The sequence below is a fragment of the Schistosoma mansoni genome, chromosome 6, assembly GCF_000237925.1.
Source record: "Schistosoma mansoni strain Puerto Rico chromosome 6, complete genome".
NCBI classification, from domain to species: domain Eukaryota; kingdom Metazoa; phylum Platyhelminthes; class Trematoda; order Strigeidida; family Schistosomatidae; genus Schistosoma; species Schistosoma mansoni.
The window spans coordinates 5136258-5161485 of record NC_031500.1 but is presented as its reverse complement, the minus strand read 5'-3'; the positions used below and the strand labels follow the sequence as shown (position 1 = coordinate 5161485).

General features: G+C 37.0%; 1 protein-coding gene across 1 annotated transcript; it reads right to left on the bottom strand.

Moving 5' to 3' along the window:
* Positions 1-312: 312 nt before the first annotated feature.
* On the bottom strand, positions 313-12589 carry Smp_087870 (hypothetical protein; the record flags this gene model as incomplete). Its single annotated transcript, XM_018798033.1, has 9 exons — positions 12536-12589; positions 12285-12501; positions 12181-12248; positions 11667-12143; positions 9838-10013; positions 8267-8397; positions 5461-5785; positions 2892-3101; positions 313-624 (listed from the first exon to the last, which is right to left on the bottom strand). The coding sequence occupies exons 1-9, from the start codon at positions 12570-12572 to the stop codon at positions 313-315; spliced, it is 1953 nt and encodes a 650-aa protein (XP_018653015.1). The 5' UTR covers positions 12573-12589.
* Between the last annotated feature and the right edge of the window lie 12639 nt (positions 12590-25228).

Below are 25228 nucleotides of genomic sequence, written 5' to 3'. Positions count from 1 at the left end.
ATCTGTCAATTATACTCACCAATTTCAATATAGAATCATCGGTGTTGATTTAAAACCCTCACTAAAATAAAACAGACTGTTTAGTAAAACAAGTTTTCTTTTATTCTTTCATAATTGAAATATATACAAAAATCATAGATGTTATAATAAGGGAGGACATAAGAAACTACAACTGAATCAGTCAGTTGACTATTTGTACATAGAAAAAGAAGTAGAAGTTTTGCACAGTTTTGTAGAAAAAAAATAGCATCCTGTTTCCTATATATGTTTACAAATTAATGATTATAGCATGTTAGTTATTGAATACAAACATCATCTATACAATATATGTATCAAAATTAAGAGGACCAATAGACTATTAGATGGATGCAGTAGACAACCACTTGCATAGACATCTAAAATAGCCGGATTCGCATAAGGATTACGTCCATCATCCCATGACATTGGACATACATCAAATTGATATTCATCTTCTGTTAATTCTAATAATAAAGATGCACCTTCTTCTGGTAAAGATGATTCAGCTGTTTGAATTTTAGAACAACGATTACCACGACCACGTGACATTAGATATGTCCGAAAACTTAAGCGTTTATAAATCCAACAACGAAAATTATTACTTACCTAAAAATAAAAAATTAACAAAAAGGAAACGATACATATCTCGTGTTAAGAATAGTCAGTAATGGTAATGGTAGAATAAAAAAGGATTGAATGATCCAAGATTTCGTTTAAATCGATAATTAAAATCAAAGAAATATCTATACAACAAAGTGTTTACACTAAAACTTCGGCTTAGATTATCCATTCCGTTCTCAAAGTTCAAGTAATGCATTTTATTCAACATTTTCAGCCGTTGTTTCATTCATTATATACGTAAGTGCTGAATATCAAAGTTTAATTTCTAGCCCCAACTTGCAATCGATCTGTATTTCCCATTCTAGATGTTGAACTGCGTTACACTGACATGTTCATAGCATAAAATTATGAATAAATATTAACAATTAAAATACAATCCTTTATGGAAATTACACTTCAATATGCTATAATAATCTAACAAATGGATGGACAAATGACCGAATGTGCTGAATAAATCACATTACTGGAACACTGAAAACGCGGTGGATAACCCTAACTAAAACCTATCTATCTGGAAGTTAAAAATCTGACGTTTTAATCAATAGTACGAGTAAATGAAAGTGTATGTACGTAAGACCTGATATTTTTACGTTGTAGGTAACTCAATTAGTCGCAGTCAATATAACCTTTCATGTCAAATATACCCGTCGGTTAGCTCATTATACAAACTATCTTTAAAATAGGAAATGAAAACAAACATAAAAACAATGAACACACAATTATGGATAACAACCAATCAAATTTTAGGACAGAACAAATTACTAGTAAAATGCAAGAAATATCTAAGAGTTCACTTTCTTTGATTGAAGTGTATGTCGGTAATGTTTTCTGGAAAGATGATGAAAGCTTCATATGACTAAGCTATCCAGCTCATAGAATACAATATTTCTGACATTACATAAATAACTATTGAGTTTATGTTATGCTAATTTAGTTACACTAATTTAGTTCAGATTTACTCACCAAAGGGAAGTATTCAAGCAATACTGTTAATTTCAATACCTTTCATCAATCTCAGTGCCCATTATTATTATTGCTTTATTATGAAATTACAAAATACATGTAATAAACAATTTCTAAGAGTTATTTCATGATTCCATTCTGTTTTTATTGTATAAAAGTAGTGAATGAGTTTATTTACACTTTGTGTACCGGGTCACAAGTAAACTGATATCGAATGGCTTTTTTTTCTACAAACACCTAATTAAACTCTATAGATTTAATAAGTTCATCATTATTTGAGTATGAATGATAAACTTTGGAAGTTACTCTTTAAAAGATCAGTATTTCTACTTCTAATGTGTATTTATTAAAGACTTAGTTTATGAGATCTCTTATACTCTCCTAACTGTTGATAAGTCTTGTTGATTGAACGCTATACTCGAATCCTAAGCTAGTCTCTTAACCCCCAAGCTACAACTACACTGCGACTTGAACACGAGAGAAAAGGCGAAAAAAATATGTGAGAAGCCCTTTACTCCAAAGGTTCATTTATGCACAGAAAATATAGAGTTTTTATAGTATTTTAGAAGTCTTTGGGTTTTCCTGAAAATTCTAGAATACTACTAAACATAGTAGCAGTGTGGTGATCAGCCAATCAGAAACTATACATGTGACTTTTCATTTTTGCGATGTTTCTAGCAAAACTTCTGATCAAACGGTGATTGGATAAAATGCTTCTTAATGTTTCCTAAGCTTGTCATGTCTATAGCGAGAAATTTTCAGGATCATCCTAACAATTGTAAGTTTTCATCTAATTCATTTAAGTGTTATTAAATCTTTTTTTTTTATTTTCAAATTATTATATGTCAATTATGAACTTGTTGCTCAGATTTGTACAGTAAGGTATATATTGCGATTTCTTATTTATTGGACTACATAGTCCTGTAACTCATGTGTATAAATGTGTGAGTACTTGAATTAAATGAATAGAAATTAAATCAGCTGTCTTCTTTCTTGTTCTAAGTGAGGCTTAAAGGCAGGAGGATTCTACATAGGCTATAAAGCGGCCGAATATCATTCCACTGTGTCACTGGTATCAGTGTTACTGGCTTAAGCATAGTGGATCAAGGTCATATCAAGTCTTTTATCAGTACCTTTCGTAGTGCAAGAATCAATGGTATATCTACAAGTTACGGATATGAAAACCAGAATTAAAATTAGCACCTTCAAATATGAAATTTTGTGATCTCACAATCATTTTAGCTACCAAGTGTAAATAAAGCACCAGAGTTTAAAGGTGTTACACTTACTGGATCTTCTTTATCATAAGTAACTAAAAACGACTTAGTATCTTCCATCCAATAACCAACACATGTCATATAATTATCAACAACGTTATATTCAGATATAGGTTGACCTGAAAAATCCAATCGCCAACATTTTTGTACATCAAGCTGTAATGTTTTTGGATCATTTAAACAGGCTTCAATATTAGACTCCCAATAATTGTAACAAAGGACCTTAAGGTAAAAGACAAAAAAATATAAAATCAGACAAGATGAATGATAAGTGAATCAATCTTTCTCACCTTTAACCATCAAGTTTTCATTATTTAATAAGAGAATATCAATATTCTTGGCTACATGAGTGACTATCGTTATTATGGTAAAATCCCATGTATTTTAACATGGATGGTTGTATTCTAGAGTACCGTAATGCACGTATCCCTGATACTAAAAAAGTTAATTTACAAAAATTTGTTATTTGACCAACTGACATACTTCGAATGTTTAGCAAAAATAGTTTATTTTTACATAATGTGAACAGGTTAGGAACTTTATTGAAAATTCAGCCGGTGGATTACCTGAAAGAACACTGGTATGGGATCTTTTGAGCTAAACAGCAGGAAATTAAAACTTGCATTGTTTTTTGGATAAAATCAGCCCCGAATTCAAAAAACGATTAAGTTGTTCGGATATTTTTTACAGGTACCTTAGTAATTTGTCGTGATCAGCTGAAACGTCATGATGTAGGTGGAAATAGTTATGCTGTTATTTCTTATAACTTCATACGGAATACATTCTTCATCATGCAATTACTTAAATTTTATCAGCCAATAGATTAGCTATACTCTCAAGTACATTTATTGTTTACTGACTGCACAAAGCCTCTATTCTCGAAGATTTTCATGTGTTTATTTATAGTGTTGTTTACAAAAGTCTCACAATTGCAAACCAGCTTAGTATCCGCAATTGTGGACATACATTGATGTGAAGTATACTGTAGCGCTTAACTGTTTATGCATTTAACGACAAAGACAGTGGTCATTTTATTCAGTACAGTACCTTGGGATTTATTTTTATCATAACTGTGTTACACTACCATTTTTTTGAGATTCGTTCACTATTTACTGTGTAAGGAAATTTTCTAGGCTTTGTGAGCTAAACCAATTCCGAAATACATCAGTTGTTTGGGGAAGGCAGTTTAAAGTACCTGTTAATGATTTGGATAGATCGATATACTCTACGATAAACTTACAAAACATCTTTTAATTAAATTTAATAAACATAAGAGCTGTTAAGACATAACGATTAGGTATATTTCCTCATATTTACGTAAGAAAAGTGTGTTCTGATAGATCTTCTATTCAAATATATGTTGTATATAAACGATTTTGGGTATTTTAAGGATTTTATCAGCATATGCCAGCTCTCCGTTCACTTCACTCTCCAACTTCTCTGTACTGTTAATTTAGCTGATTTGTGGAAAATGTTATGACTCATATATCACATTACAAAGTGATCTTAGTTAAACGATCATAAAAAACTGAGAAACATTCGACAGTTGTCTTGTCCTAGCATGGGACTTCCGAAAAGTGCGCAATATTGCATACTGATTAAGGTTAAACACGGACACCACTTGATTCTTGTTCAGTAATCCGAAAGTTAAGCGTTCAGAGTGGGAATCGAAGGCTTTAGGTTGGATCATTTGTGGGTTCATTGTATTACCTTTCTAGGATGAAGTGACTATCTAGTGTTACCTGGCTTTCAATGGTTGTCTAACTAAAGTTGGTCGTTGTGTAAACTGTAGAAAATGGATATGTTTACATTTTACAATGAAGAATGTAGATACTTCCAATTCATTTGTTCGAACTCATTGCATATGTGTAAATATAGTGAAATTAAGCTCGTGAAAATTAATCTTTGGCTAAATGTAGTAATTCTTGGATTATTAGATAAATGTTCCGTTTTTATACCCAGTCTTAATAATAAACTCTCATGAAAAAGGTATTCGGGTGAAATTGTAATCGAAAAATGCATTCACCCCTGATTATTTACCAAAGCTTTTCGCGATCGGATGCTTTAGGAAAACGTATTTCTGCTATTTATGTAAAATGGATAGTTGTAAATATTTGTATTAAATGTTAGATTGTTGAAAGTAGTCAGGAAGGAATTTCGGATCTAAGTTTCATGATAGTCGATATGTCCACTTCTAATAAAACTGATCCTCTGCCATAGATTTTAACCAAAGTAGTCCTAACTTTCTGAAATCTCATCAGTATCACAGTAATGTTGGCTACATCACAAAATAAATTTGTCTATTCTTTCAGTTTAGATTATCACCAAATGTAAAATAGTGTAATTCTGAAAAATGAATATGAAATTTGGCGTTAAGCTACTAACCAGTAGTTAAAATGTATATCCGAAAGTTAAAATGATATTATTAGTTAACTAGAAAGTTATGGAAGACAAGTTATGAGTAAAAAATAAAGTGTGATAAACCTTTGTAACTTGTAAATTTCCTGCATTATATATAAGCTAATTACCTTATACACACTATATATGATCAGTGATAATAGTTCTTTCTAATAAATCTTACTTGAACCCATGGTCTAGGAGTCATTCCACCAGGTATTTTGGTTATATACTTTTCTTGTTCTTGACCGCGTTGAATGAATTTAAATTTTCCTTGTATAGGACAATTAATTGGTGTTGGTGGATCTTGAACAAAATATTCATATGTCCATTCTATATAATTTAATGTAAATGAACTCCAATGACATGCTTCACGATATAAACGTTGCATATAACTTGCACCCATTGAATGGCGTTCACGATGTAATAATGGAAATGGACGACCCATACGAAAACGTATTATATTATGATGTCTTGGCATAAAATCCATACACATAAAATCTGTTTCACTTCAAAAACAAAAAATATTTTTTTTAATAGTTAAAGTTCAATTTACTTCACTATTTACCATATACATTTTATGTTAATATACATTGGATCGGTTTACGAAAGCAACTGATATAACTACATATCATGCAAATTAATTGGAATAATAATTTATAGGTAGGGTTCGTCGCATTTTGATCTCATTAGGGACACTATTGAAAATGATGAAGGACTGGATAGTTTTTTCGTCATAGTATGGGACTCTTTATAATTGAAAATCCTCGACCCCACTAAGGACAGAACTCTAGATATCACTAGTGAATTACTTAGGGATATCCCTGAATTTCCAGAAGGAAATCAAAATAGAATAATTTCAGAAATCAACGATATTGGATGGTCGTCGCGCTATATCAAAAGTCGGTTAAATACGGAATTATACAGCTGAACATCTACGTAGTTGTGTTAATGGTTGAAGGCTCGCCATGAGACTTTGTTTTGGGTCCGATCCCCGGCGGAGTCGACAGCGTGTACTGTTGAAAAGTCCCATACTGTCACAAAATAGATGTCCAGTGCTCATTAGTTTTCAGTAGTACGCCAGATTAGACTAATCTGTAACGAATACAAACTACAAACTAAACCAGTCTTCACAAAACTATTTCAAATAAAATTGTAATTATTTATCCGAAAGCAACTGTTGGCCTGTATGTTTTCCTTAAAATCAAGGACAAATTTATTGTGCAAAAGATTGGATTCTGAAATCTTGGAATACAGTTACAGTGAGTTTATATTTGATCTACAAAAGAAATTTTTAATACACAGATGGGTAAATCTTATAAAAGGTTATATTAACTTAGATACAACGTCAGGTAGGTCACACAAAAATGTTCTAAAATTTCTTATGACAAAACTGATCTCTATTAATTGTTAGTGAAATCAACATCTATTCATTAGATTAACAATATCAATTTATCAGTGAGATTATTGTAACTAAGCATGGTTTCTCACAACTGTACTGTAAATAGGAGTCATTTCTCCTGTTTTATTACATAATGCTGACTCTGAATTTTGTTCTGTTACTTCTGAAGTGAATTTCGAATTGTTATCATTATTATACATGAAAACGCGTTTACAAAAATGATAGCCAAGATTTTATATTCAGACATTTTACGAATTAAGAAACGTATCTTCTGTCAATGGTAAGTGGAATCTAGTTGACGTTGGATATTTACGGAATTAATTGAGGTTTCATCAGTTTGTACACCCATTAGTTCACCATGAAGATTATGCTTAGCTGTCTTAATATCAAAAGAAAAACGAACAATCAAGAAACTAAACTGTAGTCCGAATGCATTAGATTTTCAAAAAGATATTGCGAATTTCACTATTGATGACTGAAATCAGGCGACTAGACCCTTATTCAGAGAGACTATTTTAGTACCCAATAGAAAAAAACGAACATTTTCTAAAAATTTTGGTACAAAATATCATGTCTTCTTCCGGTGGTTTTAAATTTTCTCACGTTTAGCTGCATAAACGTCAACGGTAAATTAAAGTCAACTCGCCTCTTCTCGAAGGGGAATACTCTCAAATGTTAAAGGTAAATTAAGAGATGAATGTGAGTGAAGTAAGGTTCTAAAATCACGTGTAATCAATTTATTTGATTATTTTTGAAACGTTTTGTCAGATATTATCGTGAAAGCGGATTATAACGCTAGAGTAACTAATCCTGACAGTATACAACAATGTTTTAAGCCGACTTTTTCAATTTCCGATGTTATTATTCTATTATGTTTGAAGAAATTAGGGTGAATGATGCTACTTATCAGTTACAAAAAAGTAGCCATAATTCTTTCCAAAGGTCCAGTTCAGAAAACTATTCTAATGCCGTTTCTTAATCAAAACTACTAGGATCAACATCTCCAGTTTTTATGGAGAATCCATTTTAAACACCCGCGTCGTAATGGTATCAAGAAACCAACCGCGTTTGTTGTGCAGCACAGAATTAAAATTGAATTTATATTCTAAAACCATGAACCGATTAATGTTAATACGCCATTGGAAACCTGGGAGCACTAGACAGCCACTTCACCTTAACGTGTGGCTTCTTAACAGTAAGGATTCACAGTTCCGTACGCGGAAGTCGAACCCGAGACCGTCGGTATTGCATGCGGACACTTAACCTCTAAATTAGTGAGCCGGCATTCAACGGTGTTAATGTCTAGAGTTTTGCTTCGATAAAATGCTACATAATAATTAACGAGCTTGTAATATCTCTCAGTACGAAATCAAAGGATATTAATTAGCGTTTCTCATGAGAGTAGACAGCTTTTTTCAAGGTTGTAGACGTCCTGATGACCCCTATTAGTAAGCAAAAATCTTAGGTTCAATATTTTTTATCAATTATCTCCGAACAGATAAAACAAGAGTTGACATCAACCAGTGATAAATGTAACAATAGATACATTTTTTTAAAAAACTCAAATGGTTGTGTAAGAAAAACTCACCATTTACCAAGAGTGATAACTGTCATTAAATAACGAGACTCCTGCTGTTGTCGACAAACAAAATAAATGTGGTCGTATAAAAAGTTTGCTTGTTTTCGTTTCATATATATGTGTGTAGCATTGATGTCAACCTGTGGTAAGAATAAAATAATTGAGACAATTTACACTAAACTCCATGTCCAAATTCCCGCAAACTGATATTTCTACGCTTATCACGTTGTCAGTACATGTAATAAGATTAATTTAACTCACATAAGGCCATAAACTTGTAGAAAGTTTGAGATGGAAAAGATATCGACCATTGTTTTACTGACTGAATAAACTCATTAGATTAATGTGGACTTTAATACTATGGAACATGATTTATATTATCTAAGAGGAGGTAAATTGTTGATTGAAGCCCCTAGCTTTCAACTTACAAGTTCAAGCCCCATTCCAACTGACTTATATACGCGAACAGTATTACTAGCCCCTAAACAAACACTATATTTAAAAGATTGGTAAATTAACCTTTAGTTGCAGTAAATCTTAAGACCTCCTCGTATTTGATGTTCGAAAAGATTTATTTCAAAATTCTACGACTCTATAGTGACATATGAGATTCGTGATCTTTAATGTAAAGGTAACACTTGCAGTTTTATTTCTTGACATTATCAACTTCATTCATCTAATGATGTGGTGTAAACTAACCACATAGTTCACTAAATCTAAACCAATATATAGATATATACTTCAATCTTTAATAATGTTATAACGCAATACGCTTAAAGTGACCTCACTTCGCACTTAAATGAGGACCAGTGATGACCAATGTTTTAAGATCCTTCGATGCGCATAGAGACACTATTATCTCTTCTCATCTTAAACTGAATAAATTTAATTGTTAAATATCAATAAGTTGTTTTGTAAAACTCATTAAAACCTATAGTGTGTAAAGTATTCAGAACCTACATACAAACAAATTATTGCTGATTATGGGATGAAATCGCTGACTAATTTCAGCTAAACAAATATTGAAAACTAAGGAACACACGATGGGTGTTTCATCAAGTGTTTTCGACTATTCAGCAGAAAAAATTCATGAGCACAAGTGAGACTAAACTCTGGACTTTCAGGTATCGATAAGGGAGTGTTAACTTTAAATTACTTAGTATCCAATGTCCCACATTTCCAAATTAATTTATTTGGGGATATTTTATGACAACCATTTAAACCTAATGGAAATATGGTTGAAATGAATCGATCTAATTTTCCCAATGCTAATAATGTAATGAGAACAAGGTTATTATCAAAACGATTACTTGTAATATATTTCTTGCGTGGAAGAAATGTGATTGTACAGCTTTAACAGTTGATATCGTTGAAAAGAGAATTTTCTCCTCTGAATCGTCTTTACTTCTTCCTTCAATGAGTGAGCCTATTTCATTACTTAAAATGAAATTATTAAACTTCTGTTAAAATATTATCCGCCACAAACGTCTTCTTAGAATTAGCACACAACATAGGAATGTTTTAACTCAGCAAATTTTTATACATTATTTTTGAAAATCTACCAGTATAATCTTGCTTACAGAAGTTTGATATTCACTGGGATAAAACCAATGACCACTAAAATTAGTGGGCAGTTTACATCCTGGTTGCAGTTCACTTAGTTGGCTTTCAGGATCAAATGCAGGTCGGAGTTCTAGTCTGATAGGAGCATTGTTGTAATTATATAAAACTTTACAGTCAGAGTTAGTTGACATACCTGGAAAAAGGCAAATTAAATGAGTTGGCTCAAAAGACATGTAGTTTGGGATACAATTATTTTTAATGTGAATATGATGATAAAACTCATACCTAGGCATGTTCTTTCAGGTGAATAGTTTCATGTAAGATAATCTGAAGTTTAATTGTTATTTTCTGCAAACTTAAGTATTTCAGTTTTTGAAATGTAGACGGTGTCTTATTCAACATATAAATTCAGGATGCAGACGATTTGATGTGGTAATGCGCTTATGTGCAAAGTAGGAAGAAAGGATCTTTCAGTGGTAATGTTAAACACACTCATTAAATTAACAACGTTGTTTACACACTAGTTTTACTAGAACTATATAATTAATATATTTTGGTTGATTAACTGCTCACAAAATAAAACAAACGTACCATTTACATGTGGCAACAATATAATACCATTTTTTTATGAACCAACAAACTGAAGTCATTCTATATATTGAATCTACTCCTCACCAGTAATTCATTCGGATTTAGTTCAGATTCAGTGAAGTGGTTACATTTAAAGTAACTACTAAGATACTAGTTGTCCTATACCAACTTGAAATAAAATGAATTTCAGACTTGAGAACTCGGGTTATTGACATTATAATCAACAGCTGGCTGAAGCCATTGTGATAGAAATAGTACCCTTGCATTAAGAATACATTCTCTCTCAATCTAAAGCCCTCACCTGAGTTATATCAGGTATTGTTAACTTTCTAAAAGTGTTACTTTTACTTATAGAGCCACCACTGAAATCATTCTACTTGTAACTAACCATTCAATATATATCAACTCTTCTTTTCCGATAATGTACAGGGAGAAGTATATTTGTAGACTTGAATTATACTTGAGTTAATTATACTTGACTATTTCAGAAAGTAACATCTAACATCGAACTATTTCATCTATTTTCTTATGACCGAACTCGAGTTATATAAAGTAGAGTCTTGTATACAAACAATAAAGCCTTACGCTACAAATAATCGCGTAGTAATCTTACTTAAAAGATCTTGAGAATGAATTTGATTTCACGTAATTTGGTGTTTCTTATGATTTTCTAAGAATTAACGCACAGAAGAAAATCTCTAATATGAGGCTTAAAAATGATATGTTTCATAATCTAGCATGGGCAAATTGTTTTGTTTTCTATGAAAAACAAAAAAGGCTTGACTGGGGATCAGTGTCGAATTTTAAAATTATAAATAGAGTCTCTATATACTGTTTTATGTTTATTCAATTTAAATAAACTAATTCATCGCCCAAATCTTTTGTAGCCTTGGTTTAGTTAGTGCACTGATTGAAACCCTAGCCATCAGTTAGCACTATGAATATCTGATAAACACTTTTGAAAAAGCGTTTAAATTTAGACTAAAGTCTGTCAAGCTGGCAAGGATTTTATCTTTCAGTGGTTATTGTAACCCAATATTCTCATAGTGAAAAGTTGGAAGCAGTGTGGGAAAGCGAGTTTTAGCCCAAATTCATGGTGGATTTCAGTCTACAATTGTCAATCCTAATGAGTTCTAATGACGGAAAGGATTCGGATGGACTTAAATAACTAGTTGAAAGCGCAAAATGTCACTCTTAATCTGTGAAATGGATTTTTGATATTTTACTTTAATTTCGAACTCCACATTGAACTTACCCCAATAATATATGTCTTGAGGATTTTGTTGATCAATACGTGTAGTTAAACATCGGTATCTGAATCTCAGCTGGTTAGTATCATAAGCAATTGCAGCCCAAATAGTTCCGCTTTTATCTGTCCAGCGTCCATAACACCGCCAAATATTTGCTTTTCCAAAAACTATGTTGGGATCTTCAAGGATAGACTGATCTTGAAAGTTTGGACAGTAACCAAACGTCTGTTCTAAAATAGAATTATCTCTAAGCGGAGACCCTTGTCTTTGGCATGCTTTTATTAAACTAAAAGGACTACTGCATAATCCAGTACTCCCAACAATTCGATAGTCAAAAGCATAAACACCTTCAATAATGCTTTTACAGTTGAAATCCGAATAATCCTCACGAGAACGAACGAAACCCGTCTCTAATTCTGATGCAGCAAGTGAACCACATATAGTTGATTCATTTGACCCGAATTCGGGTCTTTGACATTGACCTGAAATTGAAATCATATTTTGCTGAAAAATACATACTTCGCCTATACTGTAGAACATTTGGACTTCTGAATATGAAATCGTAGCAAAAAAAGCAATCTTTCGTCCTGAATGATGGAAAATTATTTAGATGAACAACGTACATGTTTTTATATAGAACAACGATATCCTCCACAGCATCCGAATTTGTATTTTCAGAAACTATCATATGGCATGATCCCCATAAACTCTCCAGAGTTTGTATAAGTTGTGATTTAAGTATTTGAGTGGTTGTTTCCTTCCCATTTTCAATAGAAAACAGAGTTTTCACATATTTTGCAGGTATTTCACATGTTCCCTCCGTTTCAAAATTTACATTGACTTAAGTATGAGGCTTATTATACTTTACACTTACATACTACCAGTAGCACAGCCAGGTGATATAACATCATTGCTTCCTGTTGCCAAACGTTTAAAGACTGCGCTATTTACTGACAGTGTACAGTTACTGTACAACAATTTTCCAACATCCAATATCTTTGGAACAAGTTAGTATAAACCAGGTGATCTATCGTATCCTCGAATTCATTATAAAATCATCATAACACATTTATGACGCAATATTTAATCAGAATTTTGGTATCATTGTTGTTGCTCAGCAGGATTGAGCTTTGCCGTTCCGCTGGTGTAAGAGCCTCCGTAATGTCCGCTTCTCCTGAAATTCACTGTTAACCAACCTATTGTATGTTGTAATTATGATTGTTCGTTGATGGAACTCTAGCTAATTCACTGCTTCAAGCCTAGTGAATGCAAGTCATCTCAGGATTGGATTGGTGATCTAGCTCATGATTGGATAGGTTTATCAAAGTATACAAATTTATCTAAGGACAGTGGTGTCTCTGAAGTCAGCTTGTCTCGCGTTCTCAGGATGCCAATTGAACGTAAAGAATCTAAAAGTTTGGAAACAGGAATGTAGATGTACTAGATGAAATGGTCAAAATTTGTAATTCGGACTTTGTTTATAAATAGTTTTTGTTATTATTCATATCTTCTGAAGTTTCATTTGGTTCGTGTAATTCTTGTTATTGATTGCATGATATCCTAATTTTATACTTATTCTAAAATTCGTGAACAGATAGGATTCTGCCATTTACAAATGACAATTTGTATGATCTTTCTTGTTTTTTCAGATCATTAACCAGTTTTATTTACGTTCATTTGCACTAGCCCTACTTTTATGATATTATTTTTGATCCACCAAAATTAAAAAATGAATTATTGAACTGAGCGAAATAAGTAAATGAATGAATAAGCGTAGCAAATATACATAGATGATTCGGGCCATTGCACGAAATGATAAGTTGTTACTGAAAATAGACTAACCTATTCAAGCACGAACAAAGCTAAACATCCGTTAGAAACAATTGGTTTTCTCTCCAGAAAGTAACGGCAATCACAAACAGTGAAAATTTCTCACGTTGTCTTTACTACCATCAACGAGCTTCCATCATATTCTTAATGTTGTGAAGTTGAATATTCCTCACTTACATTTCAAGAATGAACTCGCGAAACTCATAGAATGGTTTTCTGAGCAACTTGTCGGAAGCTGTAGTATCGTTTGATATGTTAAGCTCATATACTTTATTCAGGCTTCTGGATAAGCCAATTCACCTATCCATCATGAGTCATGTTTTCACCTTGTTGATCATTCACTTAATAAACCTGACTATTTTTTATATGAGCGTGTGTGCACACTTTTCATCCTATTTATCACATGTCTGTCATTTATTTCTATCTGACTATAAATATCAAATAACTCTTGTTTGAAGCGATTTGGCTTACCCACCATCTCCAATTCGTGTCATTTATGCTTCACTCGCTGATATTTGCTCACGTGCTCATAACTTTCTGGCCTGCGTCATTTGTCAATAAAACTGTAGTTGCCGCTTCTCTTAGCCTTCTGATTTTACGCACCGTTAAGATTTGTATTATAACAGTTATCGAGGTGAACGATTGGCAAGGCACGGCACTACAAAGCATCAAAGTTTAGGGGGCTGTCTGAACTAGCTCAGAATACCCATGGATTTTGTTCCATTCCATTAGGACTGAAATGAGTTCTGCATTTTCTTAGGAATTGTTCACGGTTATTATCAACTACTGTATGTCGATAATACTTTACCAGTTATTGAGTATGATCCATCTCTGTTTTGGTAAAAGTTTCTAAGGTTGTTGATTGTACTCATTTCTTTATACACTAATTCCTCGCGCATTTTTACGCTCTCGTAAAGTTTTGCTAGGATCAATCTAACAAATTATATTTTACCATGGTCATGAAGGACTCATGTGAGCGATCGGGGTGTCATGTTGCCGTCACCTGTGGTAAGATGTATGACAAATTCAAAGGTTGGTTCCAGGAAGCACACACAAACCTCACAGAAACTGCCTACAATAGACTTGGAAGGTCAGATGGTTGATTGAGGTCGAGTGTAGGCAGGTTTAACTGAACGCATTGCGTTTGTAAGCTTACTCATGTAAGAGTTTAGTTCTATGTTCAATGAAGAAGACGAAGGATCCACGAATTCTCCTGGAAGTCGGAGTGTCGTTCCGTAAACGAGTTGAGATGCCGTGTATCCAATGTCATCTTTCACTGCATTGCGGATACCTAGCAAGATGAGTGGAAGAGCGTCTGTCCACTGTGAAACGTTTGAAGCTGATGATGAAGCTTTTAGTCGTCGATGAAAACGTTCTACCAACCCGTTTGCTTGTGGGTGAGAGGCGGTCGTTTGGAAGCGAGTGATTCCTAATAGTGAGGTCAGACAACGGGAAAGTCCAGATTCGAACTGGCGTCCGCGGTCTGTAGTGATTGTGGAAGGGCAGCCGAAATTTGCTACCCATCGTTCGACGAAAGCACGGGCCACGGTTTCAGCAGTAATGTCCTTAATCGGTACTGCTTCTGGCCATCGAGTAAATTGGTTTACGCATGTTAGGAGATATGAGTATCCGTTTGAATCGGGTAAGGGTCCTGCCAAATCTAGATGGACGTGGTCGAAACAAGCGTCAGGGGTTTTGAAAGAGCCTAAGGGACATTTGTTGTGTCTTATGACCTTAGATTTCTGACAGCTTACACAGGAGCGTGCCCACTCCCTCACGTCTTTATTCATGCCAGGCCAGCAAAAGCGTTCGGCTATAAGTTCGATTGTTGCACGAGCACCTGGATGAGAAAGATTGTGAAACGTATTGAAGACGTTGCGTCGATAATGTTTTGGTACTATTGGACGATCCCTACCTGTAGATGTGTCGCAAAGTAAGGTTTCCTTACCTGTTCCCATCTGCTTAATACTTAGTTTTAGAGTTGTCGAGGATAACTCATGCTGAAGATCAATGTCTTCTTTTTGAAGCTGAGCGAGTTTAAGAAGGTCGATTCCTTGGAAACTGTTCAAGGAACTTAATAATAATAATAATAATTTATTCTCCAATAACAGATTGTTACATGAGGCATGCCAGTTTACAGGCAAGATCAAGTTGTTAAAGAAGTTACAATTTTCACTGTTGAAAATTACTCAGCTGGGTTGATATTTCATAAGATATGAATGTAAATGGATTTCGTAAGAAACACATCAATATCACACTTGGCGCACTTTATGGAGGTAGCGTTGCAACATACAACTGATGGTCGAGAATAGGTACATGCGAAGTTTCGAACTTATATCCCTCCGGAATGTTATTTGAGAATAAATTATTATTAATGTCTGAGGCTTTAATAACGGTGTAGGACGAAGTCACCCATGCCATTTCTGTTTTCGGTGGAGTATCTGCAGGAGGCTGAAAAAGGTGTAAGAAAAAGGAAGGACGAAAAGCAGAGCACACAATTTTCATGGAGGAATAGTTAAGGTATGACCACTTAGTCTATTTGTCTGTTACTGAAGTATTTATTAGGTAAGAACATACTAATGTGTTTGATGATGCAACGGATATTCTAGTTTTACAACTGGATACCAGTAGCACCTTCTATGTTCGGTCGTTCCCAGTCAGATAGAAATCAGAAGTCAGACGAGAGGAGGCAGGAAAGATATATTTGATTCGTTACCAATATATCGAGGACCTTTTCTATGAGCTGGCTAATGAAACGTAGGAGCTGTGTCCCACGCCGAGTCGAAACGTGATCTGGTGCGGATGCATGACCGAAAGCCTTCAGCTAAACAAGTCCACTTAAACAACGTGGTCAGCATCCAATGTCGAACACTTAATGAGCTATTGATTTTGGGGAATTATTTACAGCTACAGATCACTCCCCCCCTAGTGAGGTAGTGATGCCCCTAAGACGTGACCAGCCAGAAGTTTAAACCCAACGAGTTTGTCGTTGGTAAACACTCTTCTGATAGCTTGCTTCGTTTAGCAGCGTCTGGTCGTCTTTCCTTAAACTATGGGACCAAAATGTACAACGTAGCAATAAAGAAATATAGTACAATGAAAATTTCGGTTCCTTGCGAAACTTCGTCGTTCTTTTCCAGCCGTCCTGGAAAAGAGGAAAAATAAAACGTGTGAGTGCATGTCGAAAATACACTCGTACTTGCGTAAGGACACAAGATGAGCGGAAAAAAATAAACTGATACACTTACAAACAGCGTAAAAGCGATCGGGAAAAAAAAGGTTTTCTTTTGGGTTTTTTTTATGTATAAAAATATATATATACGCTCAAAAAAAAAATAAAAATGTTTTTTTTTTATATAAATAAAAAAATGAGCATATTAAAAAAAATTTTATGATGAACTATGAAAGGGTAATTCAAGATAAAGCTTATGTCCTACGTGCAATATTCGTTAAGATGTTCTGGAAATCTTACTCGTCTTCCAGAACGCGTTGTTTTAGGTTTTTCTATCGACGTTGACGAAGTATCAAGTTGTGTGTCGGTTGTCGTGTAGGGTACTACGAGTGTAGTAGCTGTGTCGTTTGCTTGTACCGAAGGAAAATCGACGTAGCTAGGGTTTCCTTCTAGGTACGCAGCTTTGAGTCGATCGATACTGATGCTATCTTTCGTACCGTTCTTATCGATTACATAGTACTTAGGTTCGCGTTGAAGAACTTTGAAGGGTCCTTCGTATGCTGATTCGAGGGGTCGTCGATGTGAGTCTCGACGAACGAAGACGTGTGTACTATGTCGTAATTCGGGTTGAACGAAAACATCAGTTGATTGAGGTCGAGTGTGAGCAGGTTTAACTGAACGCATAGCGTTTGTAAGCCTACTCGTGTAAGAGTTTAGATCCATGTTCAATGAAGAAGCTGAAGGATCCACGAATTCTCCTGGGAGTCGGAGTGTCGTTCCGTAAACGAGTTGAGATGCCGTGTATCCAAAGTCATCTTTCACTGCATTGCGGATACCTAGCAAGATGAGTGGAAGAGCGTCTGTCCACTGTGAAACGTTTGCGGCTGATAATGAAGCTTTTAGTTGTCGATGAAAACGTTCTACCAACCCGTTTGCTTGTGGGTGGTAGGCGGTCGTTCGGAAGCGCGTGATTCCTAATAGTGAGGTCAGACAACGGAAAAGTCCAGATTCGAACTGGCGTCCGCGGTCTGTAGTGATTGTGGAAGGGCAGCCGAAATTTGCTACCCATCGTTCGACGAAAGCACGGGCCACGGTTTCAGCAGTAATGTCCTTAATCGGTACTGCTTCTGGCCATCGAGTAAATTGGTTTACGCATGTTAGGAGATATGAGTATCCGTTCGAGTCGGGTAAGGGTCCTACTAAATCTATATGGACGTGGTCGAATCGAGCGTCAGGGGTTTTGAAAGAGCCTAAGGGACATTTGTTGTGTCTGATCACCTTAGATTTCTGACAGCTTACACAGGAGCGTGCCCACTCCCTCACGTCTTTATTCATGCCAGGCCAACAAAAGCGTTCGGCTATAAGTTCGATTGTTGCACGAGCACCTGGATGAGAAAGATTGTGCAACGTATTGAAGACGTTGCGGCGATAATGTTTTGGTACAATTGGACGATCCCTACCTGTAGATGTGTCACAGAGTAAGGTTTCCTTACCTGTTCCCATCTGCTTAATACTTAGTTTTAGAGTTGTCGAGGATAACTCATGCTGAAGATCAATGTCTTCTTTTTGAAGCTGAGCGAGTTTAAGAAGGTCGATTCCTTGGAAACTGTTCAAGGAACTTATTCGAGACAAGGCGTCTGCGACTACATTGTTTGCTCCAGAAATATGTTGTATGTCTGAAGTAAACTGCGAAATGTAGTCGAGTTGTCGAGACTCTCGCGGTGAGTACTTGTCTGAAGATGAACTTAAAGAGAAGGTAAGAGGTTTATGATCGGTAAAAAGCGTGAATTCTCTTCCTTCGATGGAATGTTGGAAATGCCATACAGCACAATACATAGCTAGGAGTTCTCTACCGAACGTACTGTACCTAGATTCCGTGTCTAACAACCGTCTCGAGAAAAATCCTAAAGGTTGCCATGAGTTGTTAACCCGTTGTTGTAAGACTCCTCCGATTGCTGAGTCAGATGCGTCTACTGCGATACTAATGGGTGCTTGAGTGTCCTGATGAGCAAGCAAGGTTGCTTTAGCGATGTGTTCCTTAACTGTGGAGAATGCTTTACGGGCTATGTCGTCTAAACTAATTGATTTTGCATTTCCACGAAGTTGATCGGTTAACGGTTTCATTAGGGATGCGCATTTGGGTATGAACCGTCTATAGAAACTTACGAGTCCGTTAAAAGTTCGTAAGTGCTTGATCGTGGTCGGTTCTGGGTAATCCAGAATGGCCGCCACTTTGCTCCTAAGGGGTCGGATGCCTTGGGCATCAATAGTGTGTCCTAAAAAGTCTAAGGAGTTAGTTGCGATTTGGCATTTCTGAATGTTGACAGTAATGCCATGCCTTTGGAGTCGATCGAAAACTATGTCCAGATGCTTGAGATGTGATTCTCTGTCCGGACTTGCTATTAGACAGTCATCAACGTACGCATGTACTAAGTTGAGACCTCGGAAGACGTCGTCTATAAACCTTTGGAAGGTTTGAGCCGCATTTCTTAAACCAAAAGGCATTCGTAGAAATTCGTAAAGACCGAAGGGAGTGATGATGGCGGTTTTAGGAATGTCGTCAGGTGCCATCGGTATTTGGTTATAAGCTTTAACCAAGTCGGTTTTCGAAAAGACAGTTGTACCTTTCAAGGTAGCTGTCAAATCGTGAATATGAGGCAGCGGGTAACGATCGGGAATGGTTTTAGCATTCAGACGCCGATAATCACCAGTTGGCCGCCAATCATTGCTGTCCTTTTTAGGGACCATGTGCAATGGGGATGCCAATGGACTATTCGATGGTCGAATTATCCCTAGGTCCATCATGTGGTTGAATTCGTTTTTAGCTAACCTAAGCTTTTCGGGAGCGAGTCTTCGGGCTTTCGAAAATACAGGTGGTCCTGTAGTCGAGATGTGATGTGTAACATTGCTGGTTACACAACTTAATTTCGATTGCGATTGGTATATCCCGGGGTATTTGTCGAGTACTGCTTGGTACAAGGGGTCTATGGCGTGCTTAATCGTGACTGGGGATAACCTGCAACCAGAACAAGGAGTTACGCAAACGGATAACTTAGTGTTTCCGTCTATTAACCTTCGTGCGCGTGTGTCGATGAGTAGATTATGGTGTTGTAACAGGTCTATACCAATGATTGGCATAGAGACATCTGCAACCACGAAAATCCAGTGTATGGGTTTGCGTAAACCCACGTTAAGGTAGACGTACCTTTTACCGTAAGTAGCGGTCGGCTTTCCGTTTGCCGCCTGTAAACTTAAAACAGACTCGCGAAGTCTGTCGTCGGGATTTGCTGGAAGAACGCTAACTTCTGCGCCAGTGTCGACGAGGTAGCGAACTTTCGTAGTCACATCCGTGACATATAAGAGGCGGCTGTGTTCGCCGGCTACGGTTGCCGTTAATGCGTGCCGGCTGGGAAGTTTCCCGAACTGTTTTTCGTGTCACTCGATTTTGGGGTCGGATAATTGCAAGGTTTCCTGCAGTTTCTGGAAAACTTACCGTACTGGTTATGATACAAGCACCAGTCGGGATTGTCTGTCTCTCGTGGTCGAGAGCCAGATTACCTTACGTGAGGCACTTCTACGCGGGGTTTTGACCGAACTACGGTCATCGCGAACTCTAAGATATCGTGTAAGCGTGTGACATAGTTCGGCCATGTCCAGTCGAGGTCGATTGGGGTTTTTCTTTGGCGGAAAAAAACCTCGGCCTTAGAAGATCTAGTGATTTCCAAGATTCGATCGGCAGATGCAGCTAGTTCATCTATGGCATTGTTTTGAAATGAAACAAGCACTGCCTGCACCTGTTGAGGGAGTTTAGACAAGAAAAGTTGTCTAAATAGGCCATCATCGAAAGTTCGTTGGCCGATGACTTCTCTCATTCTAAGCAACATGTCCGTCGCAGAACCATGTTGCAAGTCGATATTGTTAAGGAGTTGGTCTAACCATTGTCGATCAGTTAGGTCTCCTCGTTTTAAAATCGATAGCTTAAGCGATTCGTAAGGTTCGGAAACATCACTAGTAAACATACTAGGTGTTACGTACCTGTTAAACTCGCGCGGTAACGCCTTAACTACCGCGAGGAAACGTGTGCGCGAGTCCGTGATTCCGTGCATGCAAAAATCGGCTTCTGCATAGCAGAACCAGGACTCGATATTGTCGGGCCAAAATGGCGTTAACTGAATCGAAATAGGGGGAATAGAAAAAAAAAATTCGCGAAAAAACAGTATATCACAATATATAAAATTCAAATAAAGAATAACAATGAATAATAATATTCCAAAATGGAACAGACTCACAGTATATTGACTTGGTGTACCAGATCACGTCGGTCTCAACAATGAGGATGCAACGGATATTCTAGTTTTACAACTGGATACCAGTAGCACCTTCTATGTTCGGTCGTTCCCAGTCAGATAGAAATCAGAAGTCAGACGAGAGGAGGCAGGAAAGATATATTTGATTCGTTACCAATATATCGAGGACCTTTTCTATGAGCTGGCTAAGGAAACGTAGGAGCTGTGTCCCACGCCGAGTCGAAACGTGATCTGGTGCGGATGCATGACCGAAAGCCTTCAGCTAAACAAGTCCACTTAAACAACGTGGTCAGCATCCAATGTCGAACACTTAATGAGCTATTGATTTTGGGGAATTATTTACAGCTACATGTTAAAGAAAAATAAGTGTGGGCAAGGTATGAGTGGGTAAGGAACTGTATAAATGAAGGTAGTTCAGAAGGAAGTATGGAATTGTGTAATTATAAAATAAAGTGCTGAGAACAGTATTCCGATACAAATGGCTGTCTCCCTTTTTTTTCGAAGCTGTTTGAACTCTCTTTTTTTTGTTTACAGATTTTATAGGGTATAGAGTGGGCTTCGCTTTTAGCCAATTGTCTAGTTTGCTTGTATTAGGATTACTTGGTAGGAAGTGGAACCAATTCAGATTTTTTTTTAACATGATTCAAAGTGGTATTTTGCATGAATAATTTCTCATCAATACCGTTGGTTCGTGACATTCCACTAGACATAAGGAGCCGTAATTAATATGTTCTGCCCTACAGACACGGATGGATTGAAGTTATCTCCCCACCATCATGTTTGCTGGTCAGTAACGCCACCCTCCCTCCTTTTATGATGTTGGGCTCTCTTACGTTTGTGGTCAGTATGAATATTGCTTTAATCAAGGACCATATTTGGAATACACTGTCTCTACAAGTTCCATGTTACAAGCGAATCAAATGGTAATAGCATTTGTATTATGGGTTAGATATCCATTTAATATATCGTACTACTATGAAGATAACTAATGGTAAAGGTTATAAGAGACAAGTCAGATTATATGTGGTTATGAGATGGTAAGGACTAATAGCAAACCAGAGGATATGAAAGAGGATATTGTAAAATTTTCAGGGTAAGGAAAACAAAACATTGAACAACTCACAAGAATTTAGGACATTTGAGCTTCTTTTGATCGGCCTTAGTTGGTCAGCATCCATAAGATTAGTGAGTTATCTGTCTACTTGTAATAAGAGAAATAAAAGGACATGACACTTAGGAAGAATAATTAGGACTTATTCGAGACAAAGCGTCTGAGACTACATTGTTTGCTCCAGAAATGTGTTGTATATCTGAAGTAAACTGCGAAATGTAGTCTAGTTGTCGAGACTCTCGCAGTGAGTACTTGTCTGAAAATGAACTTAAGGAGAAGGTAAGAGGTTTATGATCGGTAAAAAACGTGAATTCTCTTCCTTCGATGGAATGTTGGAAATGCTGTACGGCACAATACATAGCTAGGAGTTCCCTACCGAACGTGCTGTACCTAGATTCCGCGTCCAGCAACCGTCTCGAGAAAAATCCTAAAGGTTGCCATGAGTTGTTAACCCGTTGTTTTAAGACTCCTCCGATTGATGAGCCGGATGCGTCTACGGCGATACTAATGAGTGTTTGATTGTCTAGATCGCAAGCAGGGTTGCCTGAGCGATATGTTCCTTAACTGTGGAGAATGCTTTTCGAGCGGTGTCGTCTAAACTAATTGATTTTGCATTTACACGAAGTTAGTCGGCTAACGGTTTCATAAGGGTTGCGCATTTGGGTATGAACCATCTGCATAAACTTACAAGTCCGTTGAAAGTTCGAAACTGCTTGATCGTGGTCGGTTCTGGGTAATCCAGAATGGCCGCCACTTTGCTTCTAAGGGGTCGGATGCCTTGGGCATCAATAGTGTGTCCTAAAAAGTCTAAAGATTTTGTTCCGATTTGGCATTTCCGAATGTTGACAATAATGCCATGCCTTTGGAGTCGATCGAAAACAATGTCCAGATGCTTGAGATGTGATTCTCTGTCCGGACTTGCTATTAGACAGTCATCAACGTACGCATGTACGAAGTTGAGACCTCGGAAGACGTCGTCTATAAAACTTTGGAAGGTGTGAGCGCATTTCTTAGTCCGAAAGGCATTCGTAAGAATTCGTAAAGGCCGAAAGGAGTTATAATGGCGGTTTTAGGAATGTCGTCAGGTGCCATCGGTATTTGGTTGTAAGCCTTAACGAAGTCGATTTTTGAAAAGACAGTTGTACCTTTCAAGGTAGCTGTCAAATCGTGAATGTGAGGCAACGGGTAACGATCGGGAATGGTTTTAGCATTCAGACGCCGATAATCACCTGTTGGACGCCAATCATTGCTGTCCTTTTTAGGGACCATATGCAAAAGAGATGACTATGGGTTATTTGACAGTGGAATTATTCCTTATTCTATCATGTGGTCAACTTTGATTTTAGCCAACCTCAGCTTTTCGGGAGCCAGTCGGCATGCTTTCGAAAATAGAGGTGGTCCTGTAGTCGAGATGTGATGTGTAACATTGCTGGTTACACAAGGCAATTTCGGTTGCGGTTGATATATCCCGGAGTATTTGTCGAGTAATGATTGATATAAGGGGTCTATGGTGTGCTTAATTGTGACTGGGGATAATTTGCAACCAGAACAAGGAGTTACGCAAACAGATAACCTAGTGTTTCCGTCTATTAACCTTCGTGAGCGTGTGTCGATGAGTAGATTGTGGTATTGTAGGAGGTCTATACCAATGATTGGCATAGAAACATCTGCAACAACGAAGATCATGTGTATGGGTTTGCGTAAACCCACGTTAAGGTCAACGTAACATTCACCGTATGTAGCGATCGGTTTTCCGTTCTCCACCTGTAAACTTAAAACAGACTCGCGAGGTCTGTCGTTGAGGTTTGCAGGAGGAACGCTAACTTCTGCGCCGGTGTCGACGAGGTAGCGAACTTTTGTGGTCACATTCATGACGTATAAGAGGCGGCTGTGTTCGCCGGCTACGGTTGCCGTTAACGCGTGCCGGCTGGGAAGTTTCCCGAAATCTTATTCGTGTCAGTCGATTTTGAAGTCGGATACTTGCAGGGTTTTCTGCAATTTCTGGAAGATTTACCATACTGGTTATGATACCAGCACCAGTCGGGATTATCTGTCTCTCGAACACGAGATACAGATCGCTTACGTGAAATACTTCTACGTGGGGTTTTTGACCGACTACGGTCATCGCGAACTCTAAGGTATCGTGTAAGCGTGTGACATAGTTCGGCTATGTCAGCCGGGGTCGATTTAGGTTTTTCCGTGACGGAAAAAACCTCAGAGCTAGTCGGTTTTGTTATTTCTAAGATTCGATCGGCAGATGTGGCTAGTTCGTCTACGGCGTTGTTTTGAAATGAAACAAGCACTGTCTGCACCTGTTTTGGGAGTTTGGATAAGAAAAGTTGTTCGAATAGGTCTTCGTCGAAAGTTCTTTGACCTATTACTTCTCTCATCCTTAACAACATGTCCGTCGCGGAACCATGTTACAGGTTGATATTGTTAAGGAGTTGGTCTAACCGTTGTCAATCAGTTAGATCTCCGCGTTTTAGAATCGACCGTTTGAGAGTTTCGTAAGGTTCCGGAACATCACTAGTAAGCATACTAGGTGTTACGTACCTGTTGAATTCGCGCTGTAACGCTTAACTGCCGCGAGCAATCGTGAGCGTGAGTCTGTAATGCTGTGGCCGTTAAAATCGGCTTCTGCGTAGCAGAACCAGGATATTGTCAGGCCAGAAGGGAGTTAACTGAATCGATGACAGGAGAGTAGCCCTTAGCTTAAATACTTAAGGCGACTGTTCCGTCATAGTAATGTAAAGAACGAAAAATGTCTAATTAAAATATATCCGGAAAAACTAGAGAAAAAAAGTATATCACAATATATATAAATCAAATAAAGAATAACAATGAATAATAGTATTCCAAAAAGGAACAGACTCACAGTTTATTGGCTTGGTGTACCAGATCACGTCGGTTTCACCATTGAAGATACGACTAGTATTCTAGTTTGACAGCTAATGACCAGTAGCACCTTCTATATTCGAAGCTTTTACCGCCCAATGGAAATCAGAGGTTATACGAGAAGTAGGAAAGATATATTTGATTCGTTGTCAATATATCAGGAAGCGTTTGTTCTTAGCTAGCTAGCGAACGTAGGAGCTGTGTCCCACGGCGACTCGAAACGTGACTTGGTACGGATGCAGGACCGAAAGC